This window comes from Oryctolagus cuniculus, chromosome 8 (assembly GCF_964237555.1).
Source record: "Oryctolagus cuniculus chromosome 8, mOryCun1.1, whole genome shotgun sequence".
In the NCBI taxonomy this organism is placed as follows: domain Eukaryota; kingdom Metazoa; phylum Chordata; class Mammalia; order Lagomorpha; family Leporidae; genus Oryctolagus; species Oryctolagus cuniculus.
In genome coordinates this window covers 122369695-122381640 of record NC_091439.1, presented here as the reverse complement: position 1 = coordinate 122381640, position 11946 = coordinate 122369695, and the positions used below count along the sequence as shown (strand labels likewise).

At 53.6% G+C, this 11946-nt stretch overlaps 1 protein-coding gene across 1 annotated transcript in view; it reads left to right on the top strand.

Annotated features, from left to right (window-relative positions):
* Positions 1-1624: 1624 nt before the first annotated feature.
* The window catches only part of LOC127486599 (uncharacterized), a 116716-nt gene continuing 106394 nt past the window's right edge, over positions 1625-11946 (top strand). Inside the window, exon 1 of the mRNA XM_070047156.1 lies at positions 1625-2177. Coding sequence (XP_069903257.1) covers positions 1625-2177 — 553 coding nt within the window. The remainder of the gene's footprint in view (positions 2178-11946) is intronic.

The following is an 11946-nucleotide window of genomic DNA, read 5'->3' as shown; positions in this document are numbered from 1 at the left end:
TAGCGCCGGGGCACGGTCTCATGCCGTCTGGGTATTCCACAGGAGCATGCGTTTCTGCATAACCAGACCAGGCACTGCATACAAAGCTGCCTTTCTTTCTGCTTTGTAAACTTACCGGCCAACACTTTATCAAGAGGGGTCAGCCTGGAAGTGGAGGAATGAGGGGGAAAGAGGGGAGGAGGAGACCCCAGGTCCATCAACACGTTGTAAACACCTGCTCTGTGTAGGCCCTGTGTAGGCAGTTGATTGTCACAGCCGTGTGGAATCTTAAAGAACTCAGCTGGGCAGAGAAGGCCAGGGAAGGGCATGTTCAAATGCCCTGTGTGAAGCAGGGACAAGCAGGAAACAGGGAGCTGGGCCTGTGGGGGAGAGGAGAGGATGTGGTTAAGAGGTGAGCAGGCTAGAAATGCCTGGGGGTTGGGGGCGTGGCAGCGTGGGGGGGGGGTTAGCCCATACAGAAGGGTTTGCCGTTTAAATGCTAGTGGTGTATTAAAGCTAGACAGTGTTGCCACCTGTGTAGTTTTTTTTTTTTTTTTTTTTTTTTTTGTATCCATCTCTACACTGAGCCATTCACTGGTTCCAACCCCACTAACCACACCCACCTGCCTCTAACCCGCCTCCAATGCCCACCAGGATTTGAAGCAGCCAGGATGGTAACAGGGGGCAGAGTGGAAGGCCCCATCCTCACCGGTGAGAGTGTACAGTGGACGGGCTGGACTGGGGTGCCAAGTTCAGCCATGGCGAGGTCATGGAGGTGGATGGCTTTGCAATTCCATTGCTGGGATGCCCACCTTCCAGGGCAGGTTCCCGGGGCTCTGCCTGGGGACTGAACTCAGTCAGACAGGAGGGCACTGAGGGGGCGGCTCCACCCACACTGTTAGTAAAAGGGGCAGCCTATGTGGCGCCATGCATGCCTCACTCGCCAGCTTAGGCTCTGGCCTGCAAGCTTAGGTCCTGAGCCCCATGGCCCAAGTACCGGTGTCAGCTCCACCCCCACCTGCTCCTACTTCCCTGCCCCGCCCCCAGGGCAAAGTTTTAAAAGGACCTGTCCCTGAACAGGTGGCTCTCTCTCTTACTCTCTCTCTTTTCCTTCTTTGCCCCTACCTCTGCTCTGTCAGGTTTTCCCCACCAAGGAACCCCTCCCCTTGCTCTGGTGTTTGGTGGCAGCCTTCCACGCACTGCCCTCAACAAAGGCGCAGACCCTGGCTTCCCAGGAGCAGGCACAGTCTCCTTTCCGGGTCCCTCCTTGGAGAGCTGGCCACCTGGCGAAGCCTTGCTCTTGCTTAAGGGACTCTGAGGATGTCCACAGCCAGCTCTCCCAGCCCGCAGGGCACGCCTCCTAGGGGACCCTCAGAGGCAGCCGGCATGGACGGACCTCACTGCGCCTTGTCCCCTCCTTTAGCCCTAGGAGGGCAGGGCTGGTTGATCCAGGTCCCGCCGCGCTCGGGAGAAAGACCTAGGCGGTCACAGAATCCTAAGCCTTCAAGGTATAAGGCAGAAAACTTGCCCACAGGAGACAGGCTCTGCCAAGGCCACAGACGCGGTCTGGTGGCAGACAGGGGGCTGTTTGGTTTCGAGTCCCGGTCTGGGAATAGCGAGGTGCAGTGTCTCTCTGAATACCTTCATGGGTACCTTTTTATTGAGTGTCTACTATGCGCCAGGGAGGGCTGGGGTTTTCCAGGCTAAGGAGCCAGATTGGGCGGGTGGCCAGGGCATCGAAGGGTTAAATTCCGAGCTCACCACGGGGGTGGGGGTAGTGGAGTTTCCCCTAGGAAGAGCCTCCTCCCTCCGGAAACCCGGGCGGGCGCGGAGAGCTAGGGCAGGGCTGCCCCGCTGGCGCGCAGCCTCCCCCGCGCCGCGCAGCCCCCTCGCGCCCCGGGAGCAGCAGCTCTCGGGTTACAACAAAAGGGGGCCGGAGGCCGGGCCTGCGGCGGGGGCCGCCTGCGGGGAAGGGGGTGGGCCCGGGGAGGGGTTTGCCGCCCCGCTCCGGTTAAAAGTCCGCGGGCGACTGGAGCGCGCGGCTTCCTCCCCTCGGGGCTCGCCTTGGCCAGCTCGCGGAGAACTCTGCTTGGCGACCGCTCTCCGACCCTGGGCTCAGCGGCGACCGGCGCAGATAGAGGCCCCCGTGGAGAGCGCAACCCGGCCCAGCCACAGCCACCCCGGACCCCTGCTGCCAAGTAAGGGCGCTTCCCGCGCTGGGCTTCCCGAAGCGGTTCGTGGGAAGGCGGGCACCGGTGCGCGGGTCTCCAAGCTCCGCACCCCGCCGCCTCTCGGCCGTGCTTGGGGTTCTGGGGGAGCGCAGCGGCGAGAGAGGACGTGCAAGGCGATGGGGCCCCACTCCGGCCTGGGCGGCCCCGCCCAGCCCTACTTAATCGGGACCAGGGAGCTGGGTTCTCCCCTTCCTCGCCTTGGAGCCTCGGTGCGCGCCGGGTCCCTTGAGGGTGCAGCATGGAGCCAGGAGTGCTGGGGGCTGCGCCTCTGGACAGATTCTGAATTTGGGGGGTGTGGAGCCGGGGTTGCCCACGGAGCTGTGGCTTTGGGGACTGGGAGCGCGCGGGGCTTGGACGCGTCGGGGTAAGGGGCTCTAGGAGGAGAGGTGCGGTCCGCACGCCAGAGACGCGTTCTCAAGTCAACCCTGGTGTGTCCGGGGACCTGGGACCCTGTCCCGCTGTTATTCCCTGTAAGGCCCTGGAGTCGGAAGGAACCAGCGCCGGCGAACCTCTTGAGGTGCGCGCTGGGTCGCCCGGGTACAGTTTATTCCGGTCTTAGGCCCCGACCCCGGTGCCTGTAACTTTTACGCAGGCGCTTAGCCCACTGCGCCCCTCTCCCCAGCCAAAGTCTGCGAGCTCCAGGTGCCGCTGTCGTGAGGGCCGGAACAGAGTGATTGGCTGAAAGCAAAGCGGTCCCTTTCTTCTCCATCGCTGTCCACTCCGCCCCAACAAAACCCAGCGAGAGTGCCCGGTGGAGAGGCGGCCGCGGGGGCAGAGGGGACCGAGCTGGAGTCCCAAGGGAGCTGTATTGACGGGCAGAAACCTGGCCGCAATGAGCTGCAGTCCTGACACTGTGGAGATCTTAAAATCGGTCCGCTCATTGCCTTGTGCACGGGAGGAACACTACAGAAGTTCAAAGCCAGGGGTTAGTGAGTATGGGATTCGAACCCAGGTCCATCAGGCCAGGCCCCTCCTCAACACCCACAGCTGGCCCGTGTGCCCTGGACTCCGGAGCTCGCTTGCCATCCTTGGGGGCTTTTCGTAGTTATTTATGTTGTATTGTGTTATGGGGCTAATGAGTGACTGACTGGGATCCGGGGTCAGGGGTCCCTAGTACCTGCCCATGGGGTGACAAAGTGCACACACCCCAGGGCTCCTGGCGGCTCTCAGGGCCCCTCCCTCCCCTGGGGATTAGGTCTGAGAGGGCCTCTCTGTGTGTGCATCTGCTTCTTTCCCTGTGACTCACTTAGTCATTGAGTGAAGAAGCCAAATATGGAACTGGAGTCTGCAGAGAGAGCAAGCTTCGGTGGCTGGCTGGACTCTGGGTGCTTCCCAGGCAGGGGCTCCTTCAAGTCACTGACGTTTATCTCCTTCCCGCCCCCTACTCCAACACCCTCCCTCCTTCCTTTCCTGGTCTCTCTTGGCCCCTTCCCAAGTCCTTGTCCTCTGACCTGTGGTGACCAGAGTGGAGTGGCCTGGTACCAGGGGGGAGCAGATTTTCCGTGCTCTGGACATGCTCATCTGTGGAGCTCATGTCCCAGAAAATGCTGCATCATTTATTTAAAATATTTCTTAATCCCAACAATATTTCAGAAATGTGCACCCAAGTTGACAGAAGGGATAATAAGGTACTTAAAAATGTTTGTGAAAAGTGGAATGAAGAGATACGTTAGTTTGGTACAAAAAAAAATTGGAAATCTGCATACAACGGGGTCTCCAAGAAGTTTATGAAATGCATATCATGAAAAACTGCATGGGTTTCAAATTTTTACACCAAGGCCTATCTTTTGATTCCTTTCTCCAAAAATGTTTGAAGTGCCTTCCACTGAGATGCAGTGGTTCTGAACAAGTTGCCACATTTAACGTCATCTGTCCCTTGGCTGTGTGCTCATACCTTAAGGCAAATGCCAGGTGTGTCCTGTCATGCCTGCATATTTCGCTGTGACCACTATCTGGTGTCGTTGCTACATCTAAGAATTGAATCAGGATTCTTTGATATCATCTCTGTTCTTTAAATTCCCCAACCTTCCCCCCAGATGTTTTTTATACTTCGTCTAGAAGGTCTGTTGATTTGTAGAAATTGTTGCATTCTTGTTGGTTTGTTTGTTTGAGATTTATTTAAGTCAGAGAGCTCCAGCCAGAGTGGCCTGGAAGGGGACTAGGCTTCACTTTTTTTTTTTTTTTTAATGAAACAGGTAGATATTTATGTATTTATAAGGCAGAGTTACAGAGAGGTAGAGGCAGAGGTGGAGAGAACGAGAGAGCTCTTCCATCCGCTGGTTTACTCCCCATACGGCTGCAACGGCCAGAGATAAGTCAATCCCAAGCCAGGAGCCAGGAGCTTGTTCCAGGTCTCCCATGCGAGTGCAGGGACCAAGCCCTTGGGCCTTCTTCCACTGCTTTCCCAGGCCATAGCAGGGAGCTGGACTGGAAGAGGAGTAGCCAGGACACGAACAAGCGCCCATATGGGATGTTAGCGCCACAGGTGGAGGCTTAGCCCACTGTGCCATAGCACCGGCCCCATTAAACCACTTTTCTTTCCACTGAAGCCTTTGATTCCTACGACGTCCCACTCAAGAGTGAGGTGGGTATTGCTGAATTCATTTATGGCTGAGGAAGGAAGCAAACAGATAAGCTGTCTCGACGGCCCAGCTAGTGACTGATGGAGCCAGGATCTAAGCCAGCTCCTTGTTCCTGGACAGCAGTGGTTTTAGCTTGCCCTCTGTGATGCTCGTGGAATAGCAGCTGCTCCCTGAAGACTTCCTCTTGGCTCGGCCTTCCTCCTGAGCGGGTCACTTCCCATACACCTGCTGTCAGAATTCCCCGGGTCACTGTTGAGTAGTTGGACATTTGGTGCTTGGGATAAATGAGCTGCGAGGTCGAGAAGCCTGGCTTGCTTCCTCCACTTATTGCAAAACCGTGAGAAAGCCATCCACCCATCTGGGGCATCTGAAGGAGGGAGCATTATCCACTCCCCTTCTGTAATGCAGGTCTCAAAGTTGCATGGGGCAGGCTTTTAACCTGGCATTGAAGATGCCTGTGGCCTGCGTTGGATCGTTCAATCCCTGGCCCAGTCCTGGGCTGCTTGTGGGCATTTGGATTAGGAGAGTAAACCAGTTGGATAGGAGATACCTGTCTCCATCTTTCTCTGTCTCTGCTCTCTCCCAAACTCATAAATAAGTAGGATGAGACAAACGACTGTACCTGGAATTCCTACAAGAAACAAAGTCCCCAGAGGGAAACCTGGTGGGGATGAATCATCACCCCTCTGGGGGCACTGCCTGGGTGATCTGCACACCAGTGTCCCCCGAATCCAAGACAGAGAAAGGGAGCAGAGGCACAGGGTTCCCGTGGAAGTCCTTGGTTTAGGGAACAACTCTGTTTATTCCGCCATTGATAATGGGGGCCTCCAAGAGTTTGGGGGACAGTGGAATCCAAAGTCAATGGATGTGCATTTTCCAGATCCTTTGGGGACCCCTGCATTGCACAGCACCAGAGCCTTTTGCTTTTGGCACCTGCCCGGTATAGGTTTCTTTGCTTTTGAGATGGGGTGATCAGGAGCAACTTTTACAACTTGTTAGGGAAACTCCCTGGCTCAGAACCTCCCTCCTTGGCAGGCTGCTTGGGAAAGGGAATCTGGTGCTGCTGTGTTTGTTGAGCTGGAGTAGGGAGTGACCAGACCTCCCACAAACAGCCAGGCAGGGGCGGGAAGCGGGTGCACGGGTCCCTTGCTGACCTGCAAGAACTCAGAAAGGACAAAGCATTCACCTTGGCCAGCAGCCTGTCTCCCTGGGGCTGCAATGTCTGGATGGTTGCCACTGCAGTTGCAAAAGCAGCACTGCTCCCTTCTGGGGCAGCCTGGGGAGCCTTGGGAGGAAGGGCTTCTGCCTCCCAGGGGCTGCGGGGGCTTCAAGAAGGGCAGCCTGTAATGAGCATGGTTCATCTCCCTCTGGAGAAAGCCTGTGTGGCAGTCCCACCCCGCCTCAGCTGAAGCCGCCGGAGCCGCCTGCTCCCAGGCCCATAGAACCGGCAGACCTGGAAGTCGTGGGCTACAACAGATGGAAGGGACAAGCAGAGTCCCACAGAGACGCCACAGCAGCTGCAGTCTGTGTGAGAATTTCAACAGTCTATGGACAACTGGAAAGAGACTTAAATTAGCTTTATTTTGCTGCGAAACATTTCATAGTTTTTTTCTTAACATGCACATTCCATGAACTTTTTGAAGACCCCTTGTGTGCACAGATCTCAGAATGTTTTGCCCCCAAATAAGCTTTTTGCATTTTGTCTTCCTCACTGAGCTTTTGTAAGTCCTCCCCTCCTCCAACCGAATCTTCTGTCTCCAGCCTTGTCTGGGGTGAAGCGAGGGCCGGAAACTGCTCATCCTGGTAACTGCACAGCTGTGCTCCTGCCATGGAACGTGGTGCGCGTATTTCCTCATCCAGGACATACCACCTGGTCAGGAGCACTGGCTGCTCTTCTGCCCCGGCCTGGCTCGGAAAATTCGCTGAGCCCCAGGACCACTCGCTGAGCCCCAGGACCACTCTCTGAGGACAGCCGCTTGCAGGAGGGTGATGCAGCACAGTGATGACAGCATAGATGAGATTGCGGCCCAGAGTTTCCAGCAATTGCTTGCACTTCCCTTGGCAGGAATGATGATAGCGGGAAAGTTGTGGGAGGGGGGTGGGGTGGGATAAGGATGTCAGAGCAAGAATTAATCGGCAGATAATGAGGATGCGGTTAGGATCACAGTCCGTAAATTCCGCCCAGAGCTGTCGGTCCCATCCTTGGGAGACCTGTAGCGTCATGGTTCGTTACGGCGCTCTGTGTGAGTGGCAGCGTGTGCTCTTGCTTTTTGGTTGCTGGGAACTATGTCAGACAAGCAGACGCAGCTGGCCTGCAGATGGCCTGCGACCACAGCTCCCCAAGATCCCCCTTGATGACTTGCCAGCGTGCTGTGGAGAGGGCGTGCCACAGAATCCTGCTGCTCACCTGTGACGTGGGCACCTATGACTTCAGCCATCTGTGACTCGTGAACAGCTGCATGCGTGGTTTCTTTCTCATCCTCTTTGAACCTGGATCTGCCACCTTCTCCCAGCCCCAGCCGCAGCCCTCCTGCAGCCTTGTCCTGCCCTAACCTGGGTAAACACCCCACAGCTTTTCAGAGTGCCTGTGTGATTCCAAGATCCAGTAAGAAGATGTTTGCCTAGATATATTTCTAAAGCAAATGCAAAGATAAAATTGAATAAAATACATTTTTAAAGCAAACCATTTTTTTTTCAAAGAATAATAATAGCTAAAAGAACACTGATCCTAAGTATATACCTGGACAGACTTTCTTGGGTCACTTTTTAAAAAATTTGGCAAAATGTACACAACGTACAGCTCTACCAGTTGAATTGTTTTTAAGTGTTCATTCACATTGTTGTATAATATCACCACCATCTAGCCTCAGAAGTTTTTCTTCTTCCAAAATGGAAACCTTGTACCTGTTAAGTAGTGGTTACAATTTTTATTTATTCATTGTATTTGAAAACCAGAGAGGCAGAGAGAAACAAAGAGGTCTCCTGGTTCCGTCCCCAGATGCCCAGCACAGCCAGGCAGCCAAGAGCCCCAGGTCCATCCGGGTCTCCCAGGTGGGTGGCAGGGACCCAGGTTCCTCAGCCACTACCTGCTGCCTTCCGGAGTGCACATTAACAGGAAGCTGGAGTCGGGAACAGAGCCAAGACTTAAAGCTAGGCACTCAGCCATAGGAGGCGGGTGTCTCGAGGGGCATCTTAGCTGCTAAGGCAAATGCCCACCCCTCATTAAACACTGACTTCCCGTCTCGCCCTCCCCCCAACTCTTGGCTACCACTGCTCTACTTCCTGTCTCTGAGCTTGACCACACTAGGTGTATCCTGTAAAGAGAATCGTAAGTGTTTGTCCCTTTGTGTCTGGCTTACTTCACTTAGTATAATGTCTTTAAGGGTTGGACCATGTTGTAGCATCTGTCAGAATGTCTTCCTGGTGTCATGCCCTTGAATGAGTATGGCACGTTTGTTTATCCACTCATCCATTGAGAAACATCTAGGGTATTTCCACCTTTTGGTTACGGGCAACAATGCTGCCTTTAATGTTGATGTACAAAATATCTGTAATGGGTGAACTCTGACCAAGGGAACGTGACCTTGCAGCTACCACCTAGACCAAGAACAGAGCATTAGCAAGCCTGTGTGGACTTGAGGGTAAAGCAGGTGGCTTCAGATGCATTCTGTGCCCACCTACAGCTGCCCAACCTATACCTCCAAAGCTGACCATTGATTATTCACTTTCTATACCCTGAAGGGGTTTGGAAGAGTTGTTTGGAAAGCAAATTTCTAATCCAGAGGCCACCAGGTTCATTTAGCATTTCCAGGGAAGGCAGGACAACATCCGTGAGACTGGCACTTGGAGCTGTCTTGGATGTCACCACCAGCTGTTGTGCTCCCAGGCTCGCCTGGGCCAGGGAGGGCTTGGAACCACCTCGAGCGCACCCGCCTGCTCTTTGGTCACAAGGCCGAAGCCCTCCATGAAAGAACTGGCCATTTCTCGCTTTCCTGACCCTTCTCCTGCCCTTCCTATCCAGTCTTCACTGTCCTGATTTAGTAGAGGCTCTGTGTACCAGCTATCCTGCCAGGCACGGCAGGAGACAGAGAAGTGAGTAAGACATGCCATTTGACTTGTGTGTTTCAAAATCTTCAGTCCAGAGTGATATGCTGATGCCTGGCAGCTAAGCCCACCATGCCCACCTGTGGCTAATAGCAGCCTTCAAAAGCAGCCCAAGAAACTGTGGACTCCTATGTGGCTCAGCTGCAGGGATGACCTAGGTCAGAACACAATTCCAGTGACTGTGCTCTGCACAGTTGGTTTTGTGCCCATCATCAGCTCTTAAAGAGACAGCCTTCCTTTGGAACTGCCTTCAGTCCAGTGCTCTGTGTGGCAGCATTCCACTCAACATGTTCTCAACTCGACATCAGTGGAACCCCGTGGGGTCTCTATTCTCTTTTGGTGGCACTTGGCGACTCTCACACCGACAGTCCTTGCGGTGTCTTCTCCTTCCCAGCAGCTCTCAGAGCTGTGCCCGGCTCTCCACTCTTTGTGGCCATTTGTAGCCGTCATTGCCCCCGAGTCACGATGTAATGCCATGGTCATGTTACCCCATGGTCAGTTTGGCCTGGGGGTTTGCAGTTGTCTTCCCCATGCAAAACCATCCTGTGCAGTTGTCAGGGTGATCTTTCCAGAGCAGGGGTCAGTAGCCTTTTTCTGCCAAAGGCCACCTGGCCATGTCTTAGATTTTATTACCATGTGGTCTCTGGTGCCGCTGGCCAACTCTGCCGCGTCAGTGCTAAAGCAAACCCAGACAACATGAAAGGAATGAACAGGACTGTGTTCCAGCAGAACTCCTCTTAGGAAAGCTTCACTTGCAGATTCAGCCCCCGAGGACCGTAGTTGGCTGACTCACTGCAAATCATGGACCTGCCCACGCCGCCCTCTTGCTCACCCTCGTGCTCCTCCCCAGCATGGGGAAGCCTCACACCTCTAAACGTGACATACAGAGTCCCTCATGGGTCCCGGGCTGGCATCTGCAGCCTCACTTCTGCCACTTCTCCTTGAGGTATCTGCTGCCCCAGCCCTTCACTGCTCGTTTGGCTATCCTGAGCCACCCCCAAAAGCCCCTGTGTGAATTCAGACCTGCTGCCTGGAATGGTGGCCCCCCCCTGCCCCCATCCAAGCCTATCAAACTCCTGCTTCCCTTCAAAACATGCTCAGGTTGTTAGCCACCTGCAGCTTTCCCTGATCCTCGTGCCCAGTTGGATTCACTGCCTTCCCACTTCTGTCTGTGGACGCTGTCTGTTAGTACGTTAGTGTGCTGCTGTCTCTTAGTACGTCCGGAAGGATCCTATAAACTCCTTAAGGGCAGGACCTGCTCAGTTTTATCTTGGTCTCAGTGCCTAATACAGTGCTTATCATGTGACAGATGTTTAATAAGTAAATACAACTAAGCTCAAGTGCTACATAAGTAGGGTTTTAAAAGTTAATTAATTGGGGGCCAGTGCTGTGGCGTAACGCCTGCAGGGCTGACATCCCATATGGGCGCCAGTTCAACTCCCAGCTGCTCCACTTCCAATCCAGCTCTCTGCTGTGGTCTGGTAAAGCAGTGGAAGATGACCCAAGTCCTTGGGCCCCTGCACCCCCGTGGGAGACCTGGAAGAAGCTCCTGGCTCCTGGTTTCGGACAGGTGCAGCTCCAACCAATTGGCAAGTGAACCAGTGGTTGGAAGACTTCTCTCTCTCTTTCTCTCCCTCTGCCTCTCCTTCTCTCTGTATTAACTCTGACTTTCAAATAAACAAATAAATTTTTTTAAGTTAATTAAATTGAAAGGGAGAGAGAGAGACGGGGAGAGCTCTTTTGTCCATTGATTCACTCCTCAAATGTCCCCAACAGCCAGGACTGGACCAGGCCAAAGCTGGGAGCCAAGAACTCCAACTGGGTCTCCCACATGGGTGATGGGGCCCAAGTATTTGAGCCATCATCCTCTGTCGTGTATCCTCCTGGTATGAAATGCTGTCTCATGGTCATTTTCATTTTTATCTGTCTAGTGATTACTGATACTGAGTGGCTTTTTGTGTGCTTGCTATCCACTGGTGTATTTTCCCTGCAGGAGTGTCTGTTTTTTACTTGGCTATTTTTATTATTGAATTGCCAGCATTTCTATGTATTTTGGGTACTGGATCCTCATCAGGTACACAGATAACAAATGTTTTCTTCCATTCCGTGGCTTATTGTTTTTCTTTCATGAGAGTGTGTTTACTTTTTTTTTTTCGTCTCCAGTTTGATTCACATTTACTCAGCATCTATTCTGTGCTGGTCATAGGGGATCCAGCAATGCAAAGATACAGACACCCTCCCTCCTGGGGGTTCACGGTCCCGGGAGGGAGCTAGACACGCCAACAGAAGATGATAACGCGGTAGACTAAGCACACTAAGTCACCCCCATCAGTGCTGCCTTGGTTCATGAGGCATCTCAGTAGTATCTTTTTAAAAAAGGAAAATGTCTTTTTAAATTTATTTCTCTTTATTTGAAAGGCAGAGACACAGACAGACACCTAGATCTTCTGTTCACTCCCCAAAAGTGCACGATAGCCAAGGCCGGGCAAGGCCAGAGCCAGGAGCCCAGAACTCAGTCCAGGTCCCCAAACGAGTGGCAGGGACCCAGGTACTTGAAGCATCACCCCTGCCTCCCAGGGTGCTTACTAGCAGACAGCCAGCACCCAGGGCAGACCGGGACTCTGACACAGGACGCTCACCTTCCAGGCAGCATCGCGCTGCTGTGCCGAGCGCCCACTCCTTGACGCTATCTTCCACACACACAAGTTTTTAATTTGCGTAAGGTCCAACTTGCATGTTTTTCCTTTGTTGCCTGTGCTTGTGGCGTCTTATCTAAGAAATCCTCGCCAGAGCCAAGACCATGAAGATCTGCCCCTGTGCTCTCTTTAGTTTTAGCTTTCACACTGAGGTCCTTGGTCGTTTTGGATTAATCCGTGTAAATGGTATAGGGCCAGGGTGCAGCCTCATTCTTTTGCGTGTGCCTGCTCAGTTATTCCAGCTCTGTTCCTTCAAAGAACATTCTTTCCCCCATTGGCCAATGTTGGCATCCTCATCCGCATCAACTGACCTTGGACGTGAGGGTTTATTTCAGGACTCCCAGCTCTGCTCCA